The following is a 26,620-nucleotide window of genomic DNA, read 5'->3' on the forward strand; positions in this document are numbered from 1 at the left end:
CTTAAAAAGCCACTGTGGTGCCCCAGTCAGTTATTTGCAGCACGCATATATGAAACATTGGAGATGTTGAACTAAATCAACTTGCACATTTATCCAAATATAGCACTTCTTTGATACTACAGAAGGAGTAATAACAAGTTTTGTTATACATTTTAAAATGGATAAATTATACTTGATTTCTGTGATATACCCTGCGCAAAAAATGACCACTTTTTAATTGAGTATAGCATCAAATTAACTAGATTCATTTTTTTTTTAAAATATTGATCTGGTCAGTTAGGTAGCAGAGGGGGTTAATGAGTTGCTTTCGTTGCAGGAGCAACACTGAGTCAACTCACGGGTGATCACACCCACAAACTACACCCTTTTTGGCTCCTACCTCAAAGCACACTGTGTTCTGTTGATCTTATGTGCTGCACAATAATGTTTAATATTTAGTATTTACTGTCATATTCCCATATATCATTGGGATGTTGTTTATTCTATTACTCTTGTTCTCTTCTGCTTGTTTTCTTTTTTCTTTCTCAGCAGGTGATCCAGGTGATTGATATATGCATTTTTTTTTCTGCCCGTTCTGTTGGTTTTTGTCTTTTGCCCTTCTCCCCCGTCCCTCTTCTCAGCTGTTTCTCTTTCCCTCTTTCTTTCTCCCCCTCATTCCCCCAGTCAAGTCTGTCCCGTATTCAGTAAGTGAAAATAAAATGAACAGTAAAAGGTGAATCAAATGGACCATTACGGCAAGGCTGGGATGGTCAGTTTGGTAAAGTAAATCCGTTGGGCATCTTTCTTTGCCTTTAGACAACAATTCTGATGCAAAAGAGCCAAACGGGACAGGCAAAAAAAAAGAAAAAAACAACACTGAGTCAACTCTGGCATCCTAGCATGACTGGGCCCCACACACGCCTGATCTACATTTTATACAACACGTGGAATGTTATGTTTCCATCCACACATATGATGCCACCAGGCTGCACCTCAAGACTGTCCAGGAGCTCCTCGGGGAGCAGATAGGTGCATTCTCCAATGTTGTCATGGCAGGCATACAAACTGCAGAGCATTACTTTGAGTTGCTGCAATGAAATTTCTGCAAAATGGACCAGCTACCCACATACTTTTTCACTTTGATTTTGTAGGTGTCTTTGAAGCAGCACTTTGTAGGTTGATCATTTTCATCAAACGATGTAGCATTTTTTTGTTCTTGGTGCATTACTCACTCCATATCAGTGTAGGTATAAAAGACTTTCCAATGAGATCAGATGTGTTTGCTAAGTGCTGCTCTAATATTCATGTTAAATAGTTTGGTCAGCCTATGTACAAGTTTGTACTTTTTTTAAAAGATTTTTTATTGGCAGAGACAGTGATGATAGACAGGAAATTGGGGAGAGAGAGGGGGGAGACATGTATTAAAGGGCCACGGGTCAGACTCAAACCCAGGCCTACTGCATTCCGGCCACATAGCCTTGCTCACCCAAGATCTTTTTTTAAAAAACAAGTTCTCTGTTTCAGGTTGTTTTTTCTTCTACTTTTGGATTTGTATACAGGGGGAAATCCTTATATGTTCATCTAAAATGTACATCTCTGGCTGTAGCAGGTGTTTGGATTGTCAACCAATCAGAGGAAAGTTGGATTAAACGGAGGTGGAAGGAAGAAAACAGCTGCCCCAAGGCCCAGTACAATATAAATAAGGATTATTTTTTTAGCTGTTAATCAATGCAAAGCTACTATAGTAGGGTCACACATACAAATATATTGCTGGAGATGAGCATAATAGGTTCTGCTATAAAAGTTGTACTGCAAAAGTATCAAGGTTTGGGTTAGCAAGATTATCGCCTTCCTTTTTCCAGCTGCTTCCTTTTGGGGTGGACACAGCTGAGACCAACTAAAATCTCCTTCCATCTCAGCTTATCCCTATAATCCTCTTCTGTCACACCAACCCAGCAAAGACATATGAGGTCCTCCCTCCCCTTTTCCACCTATCTGACAGCTCTGTATTTACTATCTTTTCCCCAAAATATCCACTATCCCAGTTCTGCACATGCTGAAACCATTTCAGCCTTACCTAGTCGGATGGTAAATGGTAAATGGCCTGTATTTGTATAGTGCTTTACTAGTCCCTAAGGACCCCAAAGCACTTTACACATCCAGTCATCCACCCATTCACACACACATTCACACACTGGGGATGACAAGCTACATTGTAGCCACAGCCACACAACTCGACCACCTCCAACTCGGCCTCCTGTCTTTTTGTTGGTACCACTGTCTCGAAACCATACATCATGAAAATGGTTCTTTGTAAACCTGTATATACATATATATTCCATTACAAGTCATGAATGATTGATGATTAATGATTACATTAATCATTTATAATATTTCGGATCCATTTAATGTCATTACAAAGAAAACAACAATAAACATGCTTTTCTGTCAAAAACAAGGATAAAGAGGGTTGCCCAGGTTTTTAAGGTGATTTCATAAACATACATTTAAATGTCAGCGCAGAAAAACCTGTAATATCAGACAATACGTATACAGTAGTATGCACAAATGTAGTAGAATAAATGCACAGAGCACATGTAGACACTGCTCGAACAGTGTGATGTTCTGCTCTTTGAACTGAATACATTAATAATTCAATTCAACTAAAGTAACCAAATGAACTATGAACTAACTAATGAATTAAAAGGTATTTGAATTTTTAAACAGAGGAACTTGTACTTGAGCTGAGGTGACGCAAAAATTTCCCCGTTGTGGGATCAATAAAGTCTTATCTTATCTTATCTTATCTTATCTTATCTTATCTTATCTTATCTTATCTTAACATTTTAATAAATATTTTCCCTAAATTATAACAATATAGAAACACAAAGCGTGTTTGTCTAAAAAGAGGGGCCAACTATTCATATTTTGTGGAAACATGCTGTTTTCACTCCATTTGCCCTTGAGATTGTGATTAGAGGTTGTGAATATTACCTCATTTGAAAGTTATCGCGAGACAGCCGAAGAAAAACGAACTGGCGGTGGAGAGAGGACGTAAAGTCCCGAACGGTCTCCATGCTGTGTCGCCCCCCCTCCTTTTCCAACATGGCTGCTCTGCCTGCGCTCTGAAGTATCGCACAGATTGGAGACTGACTCGATCTCTTCCTTACAGAGCCTCTTTATTTTTGGTGTACATCAAATTCGTTTGGATGCAAATCCCGTTCTGCACTTCACTGCTCCTCCTGGTTTTATTTAGTGGAATAACCTTCACCAATTACTCCTTCCAGTGGGCCCTTTTATCCTCAAAACAACTAACTGCCAGCCAAAAACTGTTTCCAGTGCAATGGTTTGAGTTGGTGTACTTAGTTTGCCTCTTCATGAACAATGTGTGAAAACTGCGCCGAGCTGGTGGAGGTTTTAAATGAAAGTAAGTAAACAAATCGTGTCATTTACGTAAAGCTGAACTAGCTGCTTGGTGTTAGCATCGCTGTCCACTGAAGCTTGATGGAAGCATGTTAGCTTGTTGGCTAACTAAATGTAACTTTGTGTGCTTTCTTGGTTAGCTGTCCTTTACATCCAGCCATAAGACACTGGAAACAATGACATTTCAGCAGCTTATTTTGCAGTAGTATTTTCATGTGAGACAGCATTGCTTTGGTATAAATACAAATGCCATTTTCTCTTTCACATTGGCAGTCAGTTTTGGGCCCGTCAAACACTGCTCACAAAACTCTAGCTTCAAATATCTAATTAATTCAGTCGGATTTCTGCATGACATTACAGCCTTGTGTTAAAATACTTCAAATCTGTTGGACAGGGAGTACATAAGATATTTTGAAAGATGTCGATGTTGTTAAAAAGCGCGTTACTCGGGTTTGGAAGTTAGCTAGTGCAGCTAGCGAGCAGGCTGACTTTGTTTGATGTGTTTGTCAGGTCAGTCTGCTAGCTGTCCTCTCCGCTGCCACCCATTGTTTTGCAGACGGCCACATTCACAGTTCTGAATGGGCCTGCTTCTCCACAACACGCCCATGGTTAATAGTGCTGACACGAAGAGGAACATGTGTATTTCTTATGTGTGTTTTGGCCAAGTCTATAAAATGTTAGTCTAAGCTAGCCGCAACTAAGCTAGCCCCCCCCCCCAAATTAACGGCTGCATCGAGGCGCATATTTTGGCATATAGCACGCCGTTAATCCTCGGTAGCTTGCTTATTTGTTCTCTACTAATGTTTTTAGCACACTAGCTTAACTTCTTCTTTGTTTTGTTGGTCATTCTTGTCTTGCCACGGAACTCCATGTCACCCTCACGGCTAACGTCAGCTTAAGCAAAGCAAACATAAATACAAGGTTGCTTTTATTGCTAAAAACTTAGCCGTTAATCTAGGCTTGCTAACTGGGCCTTGCTGGACTTTACGGGTGTCCGAAACTCATCGGAAAACGATTTTTAACACAAAGTCGATCATTTTTCAAAGTCTTTACATAAATTGATAGACGGACTGTTAGCGGTTTTCCCTTGTTCCATAAACTTGTCTGTGAATTGAAAGCTCCTGCTGGAGGCTCTGGAGACAGCTCCTTTTACAGACTGACTGCGGCGTGGCGTGCTACATCATATTTAAAATGGAACAGAAGATCATGTAGATAACTTCCTTTTGACAAGCTGTAATCTCTCAAAGAAGAAGACTTTACGGCGTGTGTTTCCAAATATTTAGGGTTTAGCTGTGGAGTGTATTACTCAAAGTGAAAACACTACAGACATGAGTGACAATTGAATGCTGTCATAACAGCCGAATAATAGCCAGGAAAAACTCCTTTTAGGGAGACTTTTAGAAATATACTACAGTACAAATGCACAGGCAGACCTTTAACTGCTTTCATAGAATAGAACAGAGTAAACTTTATTGTGGTTATGCAAGTAAATTTAATATAGACTGGCATCCCGCAAAAGAGAGCCTATCCTATTGGAAAAAACAATAATAAATGAATAATAATAATAGATTATTACTCCAGATTAAGATGAATATATATATGTGTGTGTATATATAGGGTATATAAGGATAGTCCTTAAAGTTCTTGGCAGTGCAAGTTATTGTAGTGTATTGGGGGTTGGCGAAGGCCACAGCTGGTCAGGAAAAAGCTGTTCCTCAGTTTGTTTGTATGGGATATTATTGATCTGCATCGTTTGCCTGGTGGCAAAAGATCAAATAGAGGGTGTGTGAAGTGACTGACATGATGCTTTCAGCCTTCTTCCACAGATGGTTGATGTAAATGTCTTCTGGCTTTGGGAGTTCCAACCCCATCACATGCTTTGCAGTCTTCATTACACTGTGTAGAGGCTTCAGCTTAGCAGCTGTGCAGACTCTGTATCACAGCGTGATCCAGTTTGTAAGGATACTGTCAGTCGTGGTTCTATTGAATGCTAGCCGAAGTTTTTCAGAGAGCTGTGCTTGTTTCAGATATTTTAGGAAAAATAGTCTTTGGACTTTTTTGACCAGGCTTTGGGTTTTGAATGTCCAAGTCAAAGGTTTGGGCAAGTTAAATCCAAGGAACTTCAGTCTCTACTACTTTGCCACATATGTGAAGGGGCAGGTGGGCTATACTTCCTGTTCCTATTCCCAGTCTTCGATCAGTTCATTGGTTTTTATAAGTTTTAAGGACCAGGCTGCTCTTCTCACAGCAGTCTGCCAAACGTGCCATTTGAAACCTGTAAGGTGTTTCATTGTCAGTGATCAGACCAAATTGCAAATTTGCATTGATAAGATAAGATAACCTTTATTAGTCCCACACGTGGGAAATTTGTTTTGTCACAGCAGGAAGTGGACAGTGCAAAAGTTATGACGCAAAAATTACAATACAATAAGAATAAATACAGTACACAGCTGTACAGAATAGAATAAAATAATATACTATATACAGTAGAATAAAATAGAATAAAAATATACAATAAGATAAAAATAGAATACGAATGCTATATACAACTGAGTAAAAATACAACGATGCCAGAAAAGATTATTGCACTTAAGTGTAGTAGAGGTTTATGAGTAGAGGTTGAACAGTTTTGAACTGGGAACATAACCTGAGTTTTGTGTGTTCAGGACGGTGGTTAAAGAGCTGTTTTCAAAGTTGCTGTGGGCGTCTGGTAAAGAAGTCAGATACTTACATATTGAGGAACCAAAGCACATGTTGTTTATTTTGCTGTTAAATGAGGCACTAAAATCCACAAATGGTTTACTCATATAATTGTTAGGTTTCAGCAGTGTATATGTCTATTGGCCACACTAGGACCCCTAAAACAGAGATCTTGCTTTTTTTTTTTTTAGTGTGAAAACTTCAGAGTTGTGGTTTAGTTTAGAGAAGTATAAATAGACTTTTGAAAAGGACAACAGTGATACCAAAATTTACTTTGTGTCTGTGTCTTAGCAGCCTGAAAAATCAGGGCAACAACTAGGTGCATTTTTATTTTTCTAACTTTTGGAAAATGTGAGAATTGCATGTAAGCCTGCAGTCTGGGAGCAACATGCTCCATTGGGATCATATGATACCAAGACATCTTAAAGATATGATGGTTCATCATCATTTATGACTTTATATGTTTTTATGGATTTCAAATTCAATTGTGGATTAAATAGGGAGTCGGTGAAGAGAAGGTATTATGTAATCTGTTTCTAGACCCTGTCAGTATTCTGGGGGCTTTAGAACAGCCTGCTAATGTGAAGAAGTCACATGGATTAGTTTTTTAGGATGTTTGTAATTTTAGCAATATTGCACAAATGAAAGAACACAATGCAATACTAGATATTTCCTTAATGTGCGAGTTAAAGAACAGATACTAGTCAAAGGTTGCATTTTCATTCGATCCCAGAGGTGCTTGCTGGGGTCGAACTATACGCTCTTATACAGCAAAGTGAGAAAAACTGCTCTTTGTGGGCTTGCCTTTGGGGACATTGTTATGTTGAAACAGGAAAGGGCTAAACCCAGACCATTCCCCAAAAGCTGGAAATGCACTATTGTCTTAAAAATGTTACCGTAAAAATACAGATATGACAAATGATTGGAGTCACTACAATTTCTGCATCTCCCTTCACTTCCAGTTTATTCAATCCAATTTTATTTAAAGGTAAATTTTTTAACACAATAGTTTTACAGAGTGCTATATAAGGCAGAAAACACCACACGGTTTAATTAATAAAACAATAAATAGAAGGTAAGAACATATCAGTATTATTCTGATTTAAGAGCCAGAAAAAACACTAAGGCCTAAAACTAGAGACAACAGAAGGATCCAAATTTGTTTTGTATAATGAGAGGTTGCATCACAGCTTGTTTAAAGTAAGCAGGCACAATTCCAGAAGTGAGACTGGTGTTAATAATAGTTTTAATATTTGGCCCAGTAGTTTCCCAGAGCTTTTAAAAAGCAGACTACATCAGTGAGACTGGGACAAGAAGCTGGCTTAAGCTAAGTTATAATTTTCTTTACCAATGAGAGAAACAGGCTCAGACTGCTAAAAGCAGCAGAGCAGCTCACACTTTATGAAGAGTCAAAGCAGAGGAGGAACATATTGGCTCTAATTTGTGCTAGAGCTGGGCGATATAAGATTTTTTCATATCACAATATGTTTTTTTTCATTTCAGGCGATAACGATATCTATCACGATATCAGCCAAATAACTATATTTGTAAGATTTAAATGTGCCGTTGCTCACAAGTAAAATGTGAAATAATCAGCAGCTTGTTTTTATTTAAATATTTATTTCCCATAATAAGTTCAACAGGGTAGATGTACTTAAGGAACATGAGACTTTTTCAGATAAATAAAGGCAAATATTGCAAACTACACAAAAGGCAGCCGCTAAAGCGTTTAAGTTTCAAAATAGAACAAACGAAACAGACTAAATTGTCAATTCCACTTAGAAACAAAATATTAATTCTAAAAATAAATCTTAGTTTGTTTTACAGAAGAACAGACAAAAACTTTTGTCAATATCAAATAAACTGAGAACTAAAAGGAAATTCTCAATCTCTCCTTGTTGTATAGCTGAGCTTTTCAAACAGTTTTAACAGTTACTTTAGTCTGACAAAAGCCGAATGACGAATTAGCGCTTCCAGTCAGATTGAGCTGCACCGCTTTATTGTATTTCCAGACTTGCTTTCGGCACATTTACAGTGCATGCTACTCTGTTTTTTGTCAGACTTGAAATAGCCGAAATACCTTCACACTACGGAACTTCTATGGCTCTTCCGTTCGACAATCTCCGGCATTGGAACCATCATCTGTTTTCTCTTCGGTAACCTTCGGTCACGCTCGGTTGATGTTTCTCTAGTCAGCACACTCATTTCCTCCAATACCCGGGCGGCACGGCGGCTGGCTGCTTCCCAAACAAATACACATGTGCGGCTTGGCACTTGTGCTGTACGTAACAAGTCACGTGACGTGACGCTGCGGCTGTGATTGGTTCGGCTCTGCGCTAGTCAATTTGGATTGGCTGTTCTTTTTTGAGGACAGGAGAGATGAGGCCTATCACAATGGTTTAACTTTTCTATCGAGAAAAAGTTATTTCGCAATACATATCGTTATTGTTCTATCGCCCAGCTCTCATTTGTGCAATTTCGTAAACAAAGAAGTTAGATGTTCACACATCTCTTAAGGTTCAATACTAGTGAAAGGAGTGATATTAAGAATTGAAACCATAACCTTATCATAAGAAGAAGTTTGATTATTCTCGAAATATTAAAAAACAAACAAACATCAGCTTTCACAATCTTCTTATAATTACCTTAAAATCTCATCACTCTGCTATGTTCCGTGGACATTTAGTACATGTAGGTTTTGCCTGCTGCAGTTGATCCCATTTCTATAATTCACTGTATTGTAGCTTTTAGCTTTGTAATTTAGTATAGAACCTTGTGCTGTTCAGCTAAGATCAGTAAGCTAATGTTATGTTAATGTTGGCAGTGGCTCATAGTTTTAAACTCCAGCTGTGTGTGAATACAATTAGCTGGTGATTTTGTGCAGACTAAAGCTGTGCATTACCAGTGTAGATAAAGTACCTGGCTCTCTGCACCTAAACCACAACGCTACTGTAATACATCACAGTTCTGGATTAAAACGGGCCTTTTCAAGGGTGGCTATGCATGTAAACGTATAGTTAAAGTATTGAGCCTGTTTTACTTGGCTAACAAAGGGTTTTGTGGATTTAACTTCTTTTAAGAAGTCTCACATTTTATTCTTGTATTGAAGTTAAATGAAGGTTAATATTTGCTGTGTGCTGATACGCCATATACTTCCACATGGTTTAAACAGATTACTGCTGATGCTGGCCTTTCACCACTTCACCATGGCAACTGCTGAACTTTTTCTTTGGCTTATTATAGGGAATGGAGAGGGGGGGGGAAGAAGATTTTACAACCCAGCTGATACACAGTAGTGTGACCATTATGTAGGGGTGAGATGGATGGTTCGCCAGCAGGGTGCTGTCAGCTGTGACAGCTCTGTCAGCTAGACGGGCAGATCCATGTGCTGTGACTGTGGGTGACCTTTGACCTCAGATTTGCATCAATGTGTATGTGTGAGAGAGAAACAGAAACTCTCTTTACTGCACTGATCTTTATTTAACTGATGTTTCTTTACACAACTAATCTGTGTGGTTTCTTAAAAAAATAATTTTTTGGACACTTTGCCTTTTAGATGAAAGCTCTAAGTAGTAATAGTAGTAATGAACAAAATGGTTCAAGAAAGTAGGTAGGAAACTCAACAAAATTGTCTTAATCACGTTGAAGATGCAGAAGGAAGTGTGCTCGTAGTTTGTCCTACCGCCTTGTAGGGCCGTAGGACAAGGCGGCACTTACAGTGTGCGTGATTTGTAGAAGCCACCAGTATTGCTTTTGTTTATCTCTACCTCTCTGTAAAATGGAAAGCAAATGTTTACACCCAAATTCTGAACCACACAAATTCTTAACTCACAGTCATATACTCTAATCTAGGATTGGGCTGTACTGCTAAAGTCATAGTTACATGGTTTATTCCTCTGTATGGCAGTATTGATTAATTTCTAATAGACAAGCAAAGGGTCTGTGACCACAGAGAGCAGTTTTTCAAAAAGAGCATCTGTCTTTTATTGTTGCTAGATTACCAAAGCATCTTTATCATTGTTGGGATGCTGTATTGGTATGTCGCTGATGGCCAGGGTTAGCTTCTCCATGGTTATTGTTAACAAACTTTATAAGTTTCACTTCGACATTTTGAGTGGTGAGTAGATTGACTAAAGAGGCATTCAGACCCAGGCCAGTGATAATCAACCTCAAAACCAGAGATTGATATGACTACCAATGAAGGCTGTGCGCTGACAGGACTGTAAATACCAAGAGTCATAGGATGGAGAGATGGTGATGCTGCACAAGATTAATGTAACGTTATCCACTAGGTATAACAGTATTTGCTAGCTGTGTTGTGTAACACACAGAACAGAAGAACTGCACAAGAAGAGAGATAAAGAGATACAGTGGGGGACATTCTGCCAATATCAAGACTGAATATACCCAATTTATTTTAACTTTAACTTGAAACACTTATCTTTGAAAATATCAGCTAATATACCGAGGCACAAAGGTAAAGGTTTTATTGTTAACACAATATTTTATTCACTATATTATTAAATTTGGCATGATTGTATGCACCACATAGATTGGGCTGAGTTTTCTGAGAGTGGCCTGAAAAAGAGAATATCCAGTGACTGTAATGACGTCGGTGATCATTTTTGTACGAAGTGAGCATTGTTTAAGGCTACGTTCACACTGCAGGCGAAAGCGCATCAATCTGACTTTTTTGACCCATATTGACCCATTCATGGTATCGCAGTGTGAACGGCACAAATCCGATATTTTCAAATCCGACCTGGGTCACTTTCGTATGTGGTACTGAATCCGATACATACAGCGACTGCTGTTTGAATGGCCATGTCGCATTGAGTCCGTCTTTTACGTCACTGACACAAGACAGACGGCAATTATCAGCGCAGGAGAAGCGCCCGAGGAGACATCGTGAAGGCTTCTTGGCTATCCAGTGTAGACGCACTGCTCCTCTCTAAAACAGCTATAAGGATAGTAGTAGTATAGTAGTTATTTGGCCATATGTAAATAACAAAATAACTTTATAACTTAAAGCAAAATTGGGAAACTGGGTCTAAACAGAGCGCGTTGTGTGTGACGTCTTCTTTTGCGCATGCGGCCGCTTTGAGGGTTCACACTAGAGCGCGTTTGCTGTCACATTTTATTTGTAGTGTGAACAAGCAGACAAAAAAAATCGGATTCGATCAAAAAATTGGAATTGAGCATTAAGACCTGCAGTGTGAACGTAGCCTTAATGTCACAGCCTAGCTGAGTATTGTTGCCAATAGCATTTAACCTCTGTTTCCTTTCAAAAATACATTTTAGTTGAAATGCATGTGTTATAGTGTCACACCTGGAACATTCGTGTTAAAATGCTTCCAGTGTGACTGAATGTTAGTCACTGCTGAGGAGTGTGATCACACAGTGCAGGTGTTCTCCTGCTTTATATCTATATCCATGCTGAGCTGAAAGCAGCAAAATGACATCCCTCATCCCATCTCGAAATAGTGCGGGCTCGATCTTGTTCCTGAAGCCTCTGAGGAGTTTCTGTTCACATACAGAGCTGAGGACATTCACTTCAGGTTGATTGAGGAGTCCTGCTGAGATGGGTTATTAAACTCTTATTGTTGACACTTTTTGTCTGTTTTGGCTGCCAAAGGAGGTCAGCAATTCAGCAGAAGGCACTTGAATCCCCTGAGCTGGGTGGAACTGAATACAAGGACAGAAACTTTAGACACAGTCCAAGTATGGTGCCAGTGTTTAACATGTTTCAATCTGGACTCCAAATCTGATAGAATCCTTTTTAAGCTAATATCAATACTCGGTGGTAATTAAATGATAAAGGTGGTATTCTGATGTTGTCCTCCTCTTTTAATTTTTTGAATTGTTTTACATTTTAGAATAGAAAGAAAAGACATAAACAAGGCAGATGGAAACTTGGGGGTCTTGATCTACTGTTTAAATATTGCCCTTGAATTTATCCAGATTTACCATATTAGATATATATATACACACACACACACACACACACACACACACACACACACACACACACACACACACACACACACACACACACACAAAGACTTGCACAGGCGACTTAAGAAGACCAACAACAGTGTGGGGAAACTTCACTATGATCTTTTTGTGCTCTGTAGGTGTTTTATCAAGTCAGCAAAAATATTATGGTAGCATCCATCAACAGTGTGTTCATACATTGGCACATAACATTTATGATGTTGGAGACTTGGTGCTGAGTTTTACATTTTGTCATATCATATTAATGACTCATAAGTAACTTCAATAACAAATGTTTGGCATATGTGTTTATGCTTTGTGTGTCTGAAAGGAAAAATAAAATGTCAGTTGATATCTTGCATATTTTTTCTTTTTTCTTTTTTTTTTTTTTAAATCGTTGGATATTGCTCTTGGTATCGTCCTTAAGAATCCTACATTGGTTGGATTCTGATTGTAGTAAATCGAAGGGAATTGTCTAGCTGTTCTCTGATAAGTATTCTGTACTGTTTCTCCTCAGTATCAGATGCAGACAGCAGCGAAGGAAGCTTTCAGCTGAAGAAGGAACATGCTCTCCGAGTGCTGGGCTACATCAGCTCCTGGACTCAGAGGTCAGTGCTTCAGAAAATCAGTCATCATGCTTCTGCTTTTCTTCATTGTGTGTGTGGTGTGGGGTTTTTTCTTCTTCTTCTTTTTTGGTAAGATTGAAATATCTGAAATTGAATCCCTTCACTAGCTGCTGAATTGTTCTTGTTGGTTTGTTGGTGTTCAGCGTAGTATTTTTCTTACACTGTGGGTCAGACTTTTTGGCCCATTGGTACTGTATTTGTAGATTTATGCTTTATTACTGTAAACAATTAACAAACAAGGCTTTTAAATAAGTGTGTGTGTGCGTCAGAGAGGAGAGGCTACATAACTTTTATTTCCAAAGAGAAGCATTCCTCGTTTGTGAGAGAAGAACACGGTCTAATCTGGGTGATGGTCGAGGTCAGCTGATGACAAAAGTGCCTTATATAGAAGGACTGTAGTTTATCATTTGCTTATATTTGGTGATTGAACTGAACATCCCAGAGTTGTTAAATCATTCATCCAACACTACCAAAAACTCTTTTCTTTTCTGATTTGTGCCGTTCTCTGAGTAATTCTTTAGTCTTTCTAGAGTTAAAATAGCAGGCTTCCTGATAAATCAATACTTTTACTTCATACTTCAACAGTTTATTTCCACTCACAAGTACTTTATTTTTCTAGAATTTGTTAAGAAATTTAAAGCTGAACTTCCTTCTACCCTAATGTAATGTAACATGACAGTCAATACACTTGTTTGAGGAGAATCTAATCGAAGGATTTCAGCTACCTGCTTAGTTGCAGGTCTTCCCTGAGGGGGACAGACACCTGTCCACCTAAGCAGAATATTCCTGGGTGCCTGGTCCAGGAGCTTAGTGACTTGATGGTTGTGTGCACACAGAGGCAGTTGCAGGGTCACCATTAGAAAATACTTGCATGGAGAAATCTTCTGAACATAAGCGCACTCATAGTCACAGATGTGACACAAGTGTTCACACAGGTGTACAAACAGGTACTCACAGACACACACTGTCTTGGTTGGCTGCTGCCTCTAAACCTCATGCATTATTAGTACTGTATGCTGCTCCTTCAAGATTTATTATTTATTGTTACTGATGCTTATATTGGTGGTTGCTGTGGTTTTCCTGACACTGTTGTCCTCTTTTTGCCTTTTTTCTTTTTCTCTCAGCTGGTGATCAAACAGATTTTCGTTGTCTTCTCTTTCTCTATCCCTCTTCTCCTCTATTTTTCTTCCCTTCTCCTTCTATTAAGTGTTTTCCCAACCTCTATCTTTCTCTTTCCTGTCCCCTGGTCCTGTCTGTTCTGATTTGTAATAACTCAAAATGGGTGGAGGCAAAAAAAAGTAACAATAGTAAAGGCTGAAATAAAATATGAGAATCAAGTGGATCAGTATAGCAAAAGCTGTGATGGTCTACTTCAGAAAGGCATTGGTCTTCAGTAGGGCTGCCACGATTAGTCGACTATCAAAATTGTCCACGACCGATTTAATTGTCAACGCGCCGTTTGAAGCTTTGTAAGATCCCAAAGGGCAGGAATAAGTAGTAGGATTTAAGAGTGTAATAGCGGACTGAAACAGAAGATGGCAGCACTGCATGAAGAAGGATGACTGCTGCCGTTAAACCCCAAAGAAGAAGAAGCTGTGTCCCAGAATTCATAGCGGCCCTGCTCAGTTTCCAACAATGGCGACTGCTTGTTAGTTTTAATATTTTTGGGTCACAAAATAAGCATTTAACATATTTTCAGGTGAGAATGTAGCTGTGTAAACCTCAAATATCTGCTCAGTTTGTCAGGACACCACATATTTTCAAAAGCGCTCCGACGTTTTCTGAGACGTCTGTTACCCACCAATTCGATAGCTAGCCGGGGTGCAAGGCTCACTAGAGCCGCTGAGAACACCAAATCGTTTTCAAACCCACCGCCGTCTTTCACTACTCAGGTTAAACATGATATATAAGTAATTTAGATAACTTGAGATTAAATTATAGTTTTTACACAGCTGAATAAACGTCAAGCAGACAGCTGATTATCAGAAGTGTGAGAATTTACTCCGGTGTCCTGTTATATCTTAGATAGCAAGGAGCAGATGGCTGAGTTTATTAAACTTCACCGAAACAATCTGCAAATTTCATTACAATTTAATAAACTATCATCTTGTCTTTATTTTTAGTTAGCACCTTAAACACTTAAAGCTGTAAGCTAATGATAGTTATATAAGAGCAGATGCTGCTGGTGCAATAAACTGTACGTTTTACGTCCAATGGATGCAAGATCTGATTAGTCGACTATCAGAATAATCGTTTGTGGCAGCCCTAGTCTTCAGAGAATAAGAGATTCGGAGATTCTCATTGCTACAGTGCTGGACAGGACATACAAAAAAAAGTATTCATAACCCTGGAACTTCTCCACAGTTTGTCATGTCTTTTCTAAATGTACTTGTATATTGTTCACATGTTGAAATAAATTACCAATCAATCAATCAATCAATCAAATGTTGAACCACAAACTTAAATTTATTTTACTGGGATTTTATAGACTTGGTTTCTTTCAACAGTGGCTTTTTTTTTTCTTGCACCCAACATTTTTTTTCTTTCCTTTATTTATTTTTATTTTATTGTATTTTTTTAATTATTTATGGTTATTTGTTTATGTCACTGGTCAGGCTCCATAGCGTACTTTTTTTTTTTTTTTTTTTTTGGTATTTTTTTCTACATTCCCACCGCTTTTTTTTTTTTTTTTTTTTGCTCACTTTTATGAGTCCTCATAATAAAGAGTTTTCTTTTTTGCTACTGATGGTGTCTACTGATGGTGTCTACCAGAGCATTGTTTTGTGTTTCCAGTAGGATAACTGTTTTGTAATTGGGGGTCCTCTGCCCATCTTTGGTTTTAAATGAATTAAGGCATTTATTTCGAAGTGTTTGGTGCTATGAGCTGTTATGAGCACGGTATGCTCTGCTCCTCCTCCCCTTTCATACTTACACTGTGACAGCCAGCGACTGAAGAAAATCTAGCGCATCCATAAATGATTACAAAATTGCCAAAATGACACGGAGATAAATAGAGATTAACAAATACATAAAATATTTTGTTAAATTGTTTTTCTTCTTTACTATCACCCTTCACCTCTCTTATACAATAGCAGAAAAACAGTGGTATTACAAAATAACATGAGTAATGTAACAAAAGGCCTCACACTTCTAAACTTGTTGTTCATTTTTAATATACTACAAGGAATTTCAATCCTCTGAGCACTCTTTAAGCTTCTGATTCCTTTGTGTTTATTGCTTCTTTTTTTGTATGTGTGCTTTTTTTTTTTTTTTTTTGTATCCAGGCAATGTCTCTGCTGCTTCAAGGAGTACAAGCATTTGGAGGTTTTTAACCAGCTAGTCTACGCCCTCATCAACCTGGTCATTGCTCAGATCAGCAGCTTGAGAGAGAGACTCTTCAGCGTTGAGGACCACACTCACAAAAGAGGCGTATCTGGGGCAGAGGGGGCGGGGTCTGAATGGAGTGGAGGTGAGACCGCACCTGTCACCCTCCCCCAGCCACACTCACCTGGTGAAGACGAGCCTGTGAATGTGGAAAGAGACTCGGCTGAAGAGGATGCTGATACGCCAGACCTAAACCAGAACAAGCCCCAGACCCAGGATCAGGGCCAGAACCAGTCTGCTGAATCTCAAGTAGATGTTCTTGGATCTGGGGATGCCAGCATTGAATCCAGGAGTGGGGACGATGTGGCATGTGGCATTGAAAGTAACCAGGACAGTCAAGATCCCTTCAGCTCCTGGAGCACGGAGGAGAGGGAGAAACTGTTGCTATGTGCAGCCAAGATCTTCCAGATCCAGTTCCCCCTCTACACAGCTTACAAACACAACACACATCCCACCATAGAGGTGAGGAGTCTTGGATAACACACCTGACACATCACCACACCCACAGTGGTCAAGGTTTCCTCTTTCTCTACTGTAGACTGTTTAGTTATTGGCTGACACATTTAGCAAATACCTCCTGGCTTCATCACCACATTAAATGTGGCCGTTCAGTCATACCATATCTATTTATGCAGTTTACATGGTTTTGCTCTTAAGGCTATGTTTTGCCTAGTGTTTTTCTTCTTAGATTATGTGAGATTATATGATGAACACAGATGCATTGTCTTTTCTCTGATGGCAGTGCCAAAACACATTCTTCTCTTTAAGCACCTTAAAAAATGCTTTGATTGTGACAAGTGTGGGCTGTGACTAAGAAACTTGTATTTACTGATCTTCTACATTAGAATACATTGTATTCTAATTTTTGCCTCATAACTTTTGCACTGTCCACTTCCTGCTGTGACAAAACAAATTTCCCACGTGTGGGACTAATAAAGGTTATCTTATCTTATCTTATCTTACATTTTAGGTTAAAACTCATTTTGGTCTTACACGTTTTTTGTTTTTTTTTTTAAATTTCAGGACATATCGGCTCATGAAAGCAACATCCTCGGCTCCTTCTGTGACATGAATGTAAGAAATACACTTTATCCTTATTGCACTGAACCAAACGTTGTCATAGGTTTTTTTTTTTTTTTTTTTTTTTTTAAATTGGTTACAAGTTGTTTCCTGTTAATTAACTGGATCCTCCCACAGGGGGGAAATGATCAGACTTACAAGCTGTTCTGACAGCTGTATCCTCAAAATGGTTAAATTGTACTTGGTTTTCTCATGCTGTCTTGTTCTTGTGGCAGTTTTGCCTCTGTCATTTGTTCCACCCTGAAACTCTTTGATTAGAGCTGCATTCACATCTTCTACTTCCAAACCTGACAGCTGTGGTGCATCCAGGGCATTAGAGGGAGGGCGGCAGGGGTGATGGTAGGTGTAGGCCTTGGGTTGGGAATAGCTGTAAGACAGGAACAATAGGGCTGGGTATCGTCACTGATTTCTAGAATCGATTCGATTCCGATTCACAAGGTCCTAAATCGATTCGATCCATGATTCGATTTGAATCGGGGAAATTTTGCCTCAGACAGTCAGAAATATTATAATTCAGATCATGCATCAGTACGTTTCCATATTTTTATATCTATAAAAAGAAAGCTGACACTTGCGAGACTTTATCAAAGGTGTGAGCATCACAGCAGATGCCTTTGTGTCAAAGTAGCTGAAGATAAAACACAGAAAATGTGAAGGTGATTTTCCTGGCCTGGGATTTTATAAAAATATTCTGCAGTAGATCAAAAGCGAAAGAAAACCATTAATCAACATATGAACATTAGCTGATGCTGCTGAAGTGAAGCAGAGCAAAGTTGCAGAGATTTTATTAGAGACACAGCTGAGCGATTTGAAATTTTGTATAATTTTAAAAAGTTTAAATTTGTTCAGAAGCCTATTGAACAGCAGAAATGAGGCTTTGTTTTCGGAAGTAAGTAAAAGGAAAAAAAAAAAACATCGCCCGACAGCGCTGTAAATAACGGTAGACTTGTGCGTAACAAGCAAGCGAATAATGCAGAAAACAGATTTTTAGACGGGAAACTGTTTTTCAAGTACACAGAGAGAGAGAGAGAGAGAGAGCTGTGCATGAAGTGTAATTTTTTTTTTTTTTTTTTTAATCAAGGTGGCAGCAAAAGTCAGAGGGAATTCATGACGATGTTTATGTGAAGCGTAGTTTGGATCTTCTTTTGCTGCTGGTTCGGTCAATATTGTTTGGAGAGAGATCAAACTAACAGCTTTAGAATCAGCGCAAAAAGGGCGTAAACACAAAGCGCGGACCCGCCGAAACATCAGAATCAGCGAGCTGTCGGCTTTCAGCCCCGACCGTGTCCGTCGGGTGAGAAAGGCGACATCTCACTGATTCTGATGCGTCGGCGGGTCCGCGCTTTGTGTTTACGTCTTTGTGCAGAGTCCGTGTTCCTGCTAACATTTACGGTTTTAGCTGTTTGGTGGTTGTTGAAATTTTGTGACGTTTCACCTGAGATTCTGGCAAAATAAATTTCGATTCAGGATTTTAATGAATCGATATCACGTTATCCAAGCCAGAATCGATTTTAATCGATAAATCGGTCATCAAAACCCAGCCCTAGGGAACAACATGTATATGCCGTGACAGTGTCACGAGTCTGGTGAAGAGAGTCACGTTTTATTGTCACATCTTTTCTTGTCGATTGTGGTGGACTTTTGTTTCACTCGCGCTTGCATTTTGATTGATGTGGTTGAATTATAGCACTGGGGCATTATTATGATTTTGTTTTTTTGTTTTTTTTTTAAACAGAAAAAGAGTAATGAAAGGTGTCCAGTCTAATGTGTGGGACCTGGAAGAAAATTGCTTAAGTGTTATTCTACTTCCTCCAAAAGCAGATTTCAGAGGGTCAGCTCACGTGACTATTCTAAATGTAATTTGGAAAATTGGCAGCAGCAGATCAGATTTCTCATCGCTGCATAGATAACAGTAGGAAGAGATGTATGTATACCAGTAACATCTCAAGATGATATTTATATCCTACTGTGAAGTAAATATCATGACCATCACATGTTGAAAACAGCCGTCTCATCTGTCCCTTAGAGTGCCCAGAATGGTTTGTAGATAAGATGCTGCTAACTGAGTGACCATATAAATACAATTACTCTGATATGTAGATGTTACATAGGTAAGGTTAGGGCTAGGCTTACCTTTGTCTCTGAGAGAATGCCATCTTTGATTGGTTTACAGTCCCCACACACTGAGTTTTAAAGTACAGTTACTGTTAACCATGTAACCCTGGTCCTTACCTTCTTTCCGTTTCCTACCAGATGACTCACAGTGGTCACGTCACTGTTTTGGTAGTCCTTGGGGGGGGGTTACATTTTTGTTTAGCTAAGTGTTGTCCCAGTTTCCTGCTCTCTTTGTGTTTTTTCGTACATGTGCTTACATTATTAAGAGAATTTCTAAGCTTCATAAAATGCATGGTAACAGGGTTTTATTGGTCAAGGGTCCTGTTGAAGCTCGTTGTTTTCTGAAATGAGCATTGTAAGGGTTGTAAACATTGTAAATGAGCTCATGTGTTAGCTCTGTACTGTCAACATGAAACTAAAGCTGTTCTGGGAACTTGTGCTGTGAATTCCTGTAGATGATGTTACAGTGCCCCAGAGAGAAGTAATGTGTCCCTGGATTATCTTTGTTCACTTTGCCACTATGATAAAGTTTTTATTAGGCTTGGGGGAGGAGAGGGTTTAAGATGGCCTGAAGAAGACATTTTTATGAAAAACTCCAGAGCTGGAAATCTGGAAACTAATGGCTTTTCTGGTTTTTATTAGCAAAAGTAACTCATACCTATAGGAAATAAGTGTTTACACGCTTTATTTTAATTCACTACTTTCAGTCTCAAGTTCACAGTATGCTGAGTTTGGCACAGCAGTATACTTTTACCACACAGTCGTCTTTAAGTCACAAAGAAACAAAACCAGTGAATATTCTTTAGAATAGAAGATGCTTCTTTAAAGTCATTTTGCCCTGTCTTTATGCATTCAACAGCTTTGTCTTCTGTTGCAACAGCACTTCATCACAGTTGACAGGGCTAGCTCAGATTACACACACAAAAAGGAAAAAAAGGTAAATGAGCTTCTGAGTGGATGACCGTTTGTAAACCTGCTCTACTCTTGTCCAGGATGTGGAGGTACCTTTGCATCTGCTGCGCTACGTCTGCCTGTTCTGTGGGAAACACGGCCTCTCCCTGATGAAGGAGTGCTTCGAGTTTGGCACTCCAGAGAGCCTCCCCTTCCCTATCGCCCACGCCTTCATCACCATAGTTTCTAATGTGAGTGCTATCAATCTAAACCGCTGCTGTTATTTCAAAAACCACAGATTAGCAGAACCAGTTCTCATACGAATTAGTATGTTTAAAAACAACTTGGATAATAGTGGTAACAGCAGTAAATTGTGATCGGTTTAAATTTGATAATTGCTAAATTTAAGATGAAATTGTTAATCTGTTTGAGTTTTTTTTTTGGAGGCAAGTACTGAAGATATTTTGGCTAACTGCCTTTTTTTTTCTTTATAATGTCCCTGTAATAAATATAACGCACAACTTTGAACATGAACTTCTGTTTAAGATGCAAGGCAGATTCTCAGCTGAAATTTATACTTAAAAAAAAAAGTTTAATTATTCGCATATTGTATTTGATCTTCCCACAGATCCGAATATGGTTGCACATTCCTGCCGTCATGCAACACATCATACCGTTCCGGACCTATGTGATACGGTGAGTTTACACACAATTCTTGGCTTTAAACATGTAACAACATAGAGCATCTTCCTCAGCCAGAGACGGGTGATTCTCACCAGTTGCACTTGCTTTCAGGTGCAGGTTAAAAGACCTGTAAGTGCCTCAGGAGCTGCCATGTTGTTGAACACCACACTTTCTGAACCTGAAGACAGTCACTAACACTCTTACTGCAGTATTCTTGTGTACTGTCAGATTTTTAATCTTGTCTGCAAAGCTCTGAATATTAGATTCAGTGTCCAGCTTTGTTTCCCAGCTGAAGAAGTCAAGATTTGCTATTATTTATAAGCCAGACGTTGTTGATTCTGCATTAGAGCTCGCCATTTGTCTCAGTCAGGCAGCGCAGCCTCTTCTCTTCTTGTTAAAGTGCCATACATTTGTTGCTAGGAAGAGCCTTTGTTGCCATAGCAACAGTTGCCAGACTTCCAGTCAGTGTCTCTTCACGTGACCCAAGAGGAGGCAGAGTGTTGGCAGTGCATGTGATGTAGGCAGACTGATGCTCTGCTACCGTATTGCCTCTTTTGTCTGAGTAGCTTGGTAACTAAATAAACTACTTTATTTAAAAAACAAAACAAAAAAAATACGACTTTACCAAGTTAACTCTTTGGTAACATTTTCTGTACCAAAGAGTGAAAAATTGGAGCCAGCTTTAACAAGTCAATATTTTTCCTAATACTATAGTATACAAATAAAAATCTGCAAATGTAATAATGTTGCATTCAGTGTACTTCAATTAGGATTTTGCTAATTAAACACATGTTAAACTTCCATAGTGAACACAGTATTTGATATTTACTAGATTATCAGTGTGTTAGTATTGTTATTGTGAGTAGGTTGGCATGCTAATGTTTGTAAAGCTGCTTGAATATTTTAAGCTCTGCCTTGCAGACTGTGCTGTATACCTCTATAAAAATGATTGATTAGCACAACCATAAGGAACACATCCAAACAGTAGAGAAGTGGTTTCACATGATAACAATTAAAAGATAAAAAGGTACGTTAACAAAAACCCAAATTAGGACAGTTTTCACATCATGGTAACTTTCCATTCTATTTAAAGATTTCTTTTTATTTAAATGAACACAAAGTACTTCAGTAGCAACTCTCCAAGCTACACCTCTAAAAACCACAAACGCAGCCATCCAGAGTGGAGAGTAAATGAGTCAGCAGCACAGTTGTTTATTGGAAAATTATAGCGTACGCCTACAAAAGTCTGATTCAAAACAGCCAACCTTAAGTGAGAGTTCTTCTTCAAAATGAAACTTGGCTGTTTTAGAGGAGGATTTATGAAACTTTTTTTTTCTAGCTTTGGGATGCTGACAAGTTTGTTTTAATAGTACCCTAAAGGTCCTTTGTTTTTCCTCTCAGAAGTAATGATTGGTGAATTTCAAAGATCTGACGAGAGGGGGCAGTTTGTACAATGTAGGAGGGGGAGTGGTCACAAATACTGTGGGTTTTTAAAATAATACGTAAATAGTGCTGGCAATACTGTACAACCCTTGGGGAGAGTATTAAACATAAAAGTTTTTGTCAGTAGCTTATCTGTCAGTCGGATGCGTCTGCAGGTATCTGTGTAAGCTGTCGGACCAGGAGCTGCGACAGAGCGCAGCACGCAATATGGCAGACCTGATGTGGAGCACGGTGAAGGAACCACTGGACAGCGCACTGTGCTTTGATAAGGAGAGCCTGGATCTTGCCTTCAAATATTTCATGTCACCCACTCTCACGATGAGATTGGCCGGACTTAGCCAAATCACAGTGAGTCGGACTCCAAACGGATTTAACTCATTCTCACACCCTCATGTAGGTCTGGCTGATTCTAGTTTTCTGTGGACCTTTTGTCAAAATGAGACTTTGCACAAAAATATTTAAGCAATTGGAGATGTCTGTAATATTTGGTGGGAAATAGAGGGATGAATTGTGTTGTATCTGTAAATTTCCTCTTTTGGTGAAAGAACACAAGTAAATGCAGTCCAGGTTTAAAAACAAACAAACAAACAAGTGCTAAAATTGAGAATACTTTCACTAAGTATACTCCTAATTGAGGGAAATAACATCAAAAACAAACATCTATTATCTATGCTGTCCACTAGATGGTTAAATAAGAGCTATGAGCCAGTGGTGCTGCAGTTATTAATTTGACAGGTTGTGCTTCATTCCTTCACTTATTGCGGGGCATGTTTGTGTTTCTTCAGAATCAGCTGCACACCTTCAACGATGTGTGTAACAACGAATCCCTGGTGTCTGACACAGAAACGTAAGTTAGTGTAAAGAAAAAAGATGCCTGTCCATAAATGCAAGCAAACAGGAAGGATGTGGTGCTATTTTAAACCAGTTTGGGCTAAAAATAAATAAATAAACAAATAAATAAAATAAAATGGTTCACACAGCGTATTATGATTCTGCTTTTTTCTTTCAGGTCCATAGCAAAGGAACTAGCCGACTGGCTGATCCACAACAATGTAGTGGAGCACATATTTGGCCCAAATTTGCACATTGAGGTGAGACTTTTGGTTCCAGTAATGAAAAATGAAAAAACTATTCTGGAGAACATTTCCCCCAGTTTTGCACATTTACATTTGTGTATGTGTGTTTTGTAGATCATTAAACAGTGCCAAGTGATCCTGAATTTCTTGGCTGCAGAGGGCCGGCTCAGCACACAGCACATAGACTGCATCTGGGCTGCAGCTCAGGTAAAATGAGAGACTGTACAGCTTTATTCCACTCCATCATGGGGCAGCCTGCAGTCAAACATCAGTCATACCAAGTGATCGGTGCTGGTATTTCTGTATTGGTGGATTTTTCTGTGTCAGAAGCACTGGGAACAAAACTTTTAAAAACTAGGGGTGTATATGCCACTAAATGGTTTATGCATTTAAGAGGGACACTGCACATTAACATACATTGCTGTGAATGTCAGAATTGGCAAAGAAGCCATTTTTCATCTGCAGATGAAGTGGGAACTTGATCTGATTTTTATTTATTCTTTCATTAACTTTAAATGGTTCAAATTCTTCTGTGATTTAATGCAATATTATATTTAGCCTGTGTTATATATAATAACTGTACTGTGATGAAATCATGGAAACACTTCAGGTGAATTAGTATGTTCCCTTCAGTATTTTGCGATGAGTTGATGAGATTGTGGGCGTTTTGTGTTTAACAACAATAACAGCTTCTTTGTTGTTGTTTTTTTTCTTTTAAAAATCAGTTAAAACATTGCAGCCGCTACATCCACGACCTTTTCCCGTCTCTCATTAAAAACCTCGATCCTGTGCCTCTCCGTCATGTCCTCAACCTGGTATCAGGCCTGCATCCGAGCACTCACACCGAGCAGGTACAAAACATTCTGAAGTTGAAGCACTGGGCACAGTTTCACCAACATTGTCTTTAAGTGGTTGTGACGTCGCTATGATGAATTGCTTCTGTGTTTCCCCACTCTCCCCGGACAGACACTGTACTTGGCCTCTATGCTGATTAAGGCCCTCTGGAATAATGCATTGGCAGCAAAAGCCCAGCTCTCCAAACAAAGCTCCTTCGCCTCCCTGCTTAACACCAACATCCCCATGGGCAACAAGAAAGGTCAGCGTGCATGCATTTCAGTACGAAGCCTGTTATTTAAAAAACAAAACAAAAAACCCCCCCCCCAAAAACAGTATAATATTTTTGAGGCTTTTTCTTACCACTTCAGTATCTGAGCTTTAGTTTAAAGACAACATGTTTTATATTAGTTGGCTGTGGGACTGGCTGTTTACCAGAAATGTAGTTTTTAATTTCTGGTTTTATAACTGGACCTGCCTTCTTCACTAACGATAATTTTAGGATAAAATTTCTTCCAAAATACAAAATGTTCCACAACCCAAGAGATTTCCTGCCACTTGATTTAAAGAAAAGCAAGAAACAAGTTTTTAATTTCATTCAATAGTGGCTAAAATGATTATATACTCAGTCGCACCTGTCGGGATAATTGATAATGTGATTCTAGGACAGCTGACATCATTTTTGCCGCGTGTCTGCAGATTTCCATTGGCAATATCTAAAGTTAAGTTGCAGATATCTTCAGTGTGATTTCCAGATATTTGCATCTTCATCATTAGTTATCGTTCCTCTATATATGTACAGTTTGGTTATGACTTTAGGATGAGTGGTGTTTTTACACAATAAATTCCTGAATCTTCATTAGACCTGGTCAATTCCACTTTCAGACTGTCGATGCGTTATTGAGCCTCAGGATTATACACGGTCCTCAGTCTGTCGTCTAATGTGGTTTCAGGTTCACCGGCCGCAAGTCCAGACAGCAGTGACAATAGCGACACGCAACACAGTGGAGGCAGCGACATGGAGATGGATGACCAGATGATGACTGGCAGCAAGAGGAATCAGCAAAGACTATCTGACACAGAGGTATAGAGCACATATGGTGACACAATGAACTAGGATCAGGTGGTAGAGCAGGTGTTCTACCAATGTGAAGGTCAGTGGATCGACCCCTGACTTCAGTCTGCATGATGCTGAACCTCAAGTTGCCCCCAGTGCATCTATTAGAGTATGTGTGTGAATGTTAGAAAGTGCTGTAGGAAGGTGGGTACGATTGGCTAAGTGTTGTATGCAAGTACCCGTCCATACAAACAAGAGAATAAAGAGCAGCTGACTTATTTTCCTCTGTAACAGTCATGATTGTTTTGAAGTCTGTCCTATCCTTGTGACCTTCTGCACTATGAAGGTCACTTTGACTTTTCTGGCCACAATAATTTTTACTTTTGGTCAAAACTTCAGTCCAGTTTTTGAAATGATTAAAATGACATATTCTGAAGGGAGTTGAGGCCCTTAAATCTTATACCATGACCTGTTTCTTTGTCTAATGTCTTTCTGTAATGTCTAATTAAAGCCAGGTTGTTAACATAAAATGCACAACCAGGTGAAAAGAGCTGCTGCTGTTTCCTCAGGAGTCTATGCAGGGCAGCTCAGATGAAACTGCCAACAGCGTGGAGGAAGGCAGCAGCGGACCAGGCAGCAGCAGTGGCCGCAGCGAGGCTTCCAGCAACGAAGCCGCCTCTAGTCGAGCCAGCCAGTCAGCTGGGAGCCCAGGCAGCGAGCTGCACTCTGATGACATGGCAGATAGCGAGGCCTTAAAGGAGGAGGAAGAGGAGGAGGAAGAGGATGAAGAAGAAGACGAAGAGGAGGAGGATGATGACGATGAAGAAGATGAAGATGAGGGTAACCGCTCAGCTGCTGAAGGTGGGCACCAAAAGGAGCCCCGGGAGCAGACTGAGTCAAGGAAAAGGAAAGCCGGGGATGCTCTTGGTGAGGGGGCAGGGCCGAGTGGCCCAGGGGGAGGAGCCAAATCCAAGGTTCTCCCTTTCAACCCAGAAACTTCTGGTATTATGGTAACAGCGGCGACAGCGTCTCTAGAGAGCCGCATGAGAATGCTTGACACTTGTTCAGCATCGTCATCTGCTCGGCCTGATGGGACAGAGACCCAGCAGCAGCCGCCAGATATCAGCCCTTCTCAGATTGTCCAGGGACCTCAGGAGCCTCCCTGTCTCCCGCGACCCGGGGACTTCCTAGGAGAGGCCATGAGCAGTGAACTCTTCAACTGCCGTCGTTTCATTGGCCCTCAGCACCACCACCACCATCACCACCATCATCATCACCACCACCACCATCATGAAGGGTAAGACTGCTACACTTCTGTTTATGAATGGCTAACA

At 39.6% G+C, this 26,620-nt stretch overlaps 1 protein-coding gene across 2 annotated transcripts in view; it reads left to right on the top strand.

Moving 5' to 3' along the window:
• Positions 1–3,052: 3,052 nt before the first annotated feature.
• Positions 3,053–26,620, top strand: part of usp34 (ubiquitin specific peptidase 34) — a 54,443-nt gene continuing 30,875 nt past the window's right edge. For both annotated transcript variants that reach the window (XM_086294672.1, XM_086294673.1), the window contains exons 1-14: positions 3,053–3,406; positions 12,614–12,704; positions 16,007–16,568; positions 17,130–17,180; positions 20,294–20,443; positions 20,821–20,888; positions 22,475–22,667; positions 23,105–23,166; positions 23,329–23,410; positions 23,510–23,602; positions 24,121–24,246; positions 24,362–24,491; positions 25,183–25,313; positions 25,856–26,583. In XM_086294672.1, the coding sequence (XP_086150798.1) occupies positions 3,364–3,406; positions 12,614–12,704; positions 16,007–16,568; positions 17,130–17,180; positions 20,294–20,443; positions 20,821–20,888; positions 22,475–22,667; positions 23,105–23,166; positions 23,329–23,410; positions 23,510–23,602; positions 24,121–24,246; positions 24,362–24,491; positions 25,183–25,313; positions 25,856–26,583 (2,510 nt within the window). In that variant the 5' untranslated portion in view covers positions 3,053–3,363. The remainder of the gene's footprint in view (positions 3,407–12,613; positions 12,705–16,006; positions 16,569–17,129; positions 17,181–20,293; positions 20,444–20,820; positions 20,889–22,474; positions 22,668–23,104; positions 23,167–23,328; positions 23,411–23,509; positions 23,603–24,120; positions 24,247–24,361; positions 24,492–25,182; positions 25,314–25,855; positions 26,584–26,620) is intronic.

The sequence above is a fragment of the Aulonocara sp. 'chitande type north' Nkhata Bay genome, linkage group LG6, assembly GCF_057382095.1.
Source record: "Aulonocara sp. 'chitande type north' Nkhata Bay isolate Kocher_YH1m ecotype deep benthic linkage group LG6, A_spYH_male_GT1.1, whole genome shotgun sequence".
Lineage (NCBI taxonomy): Eukaryota > Metazoa > Chordata > Actinopteri > Cichliformes > Cichlidae > Aulonocara > Aulonocara sp. 'chitande type north' Nkhata Bay.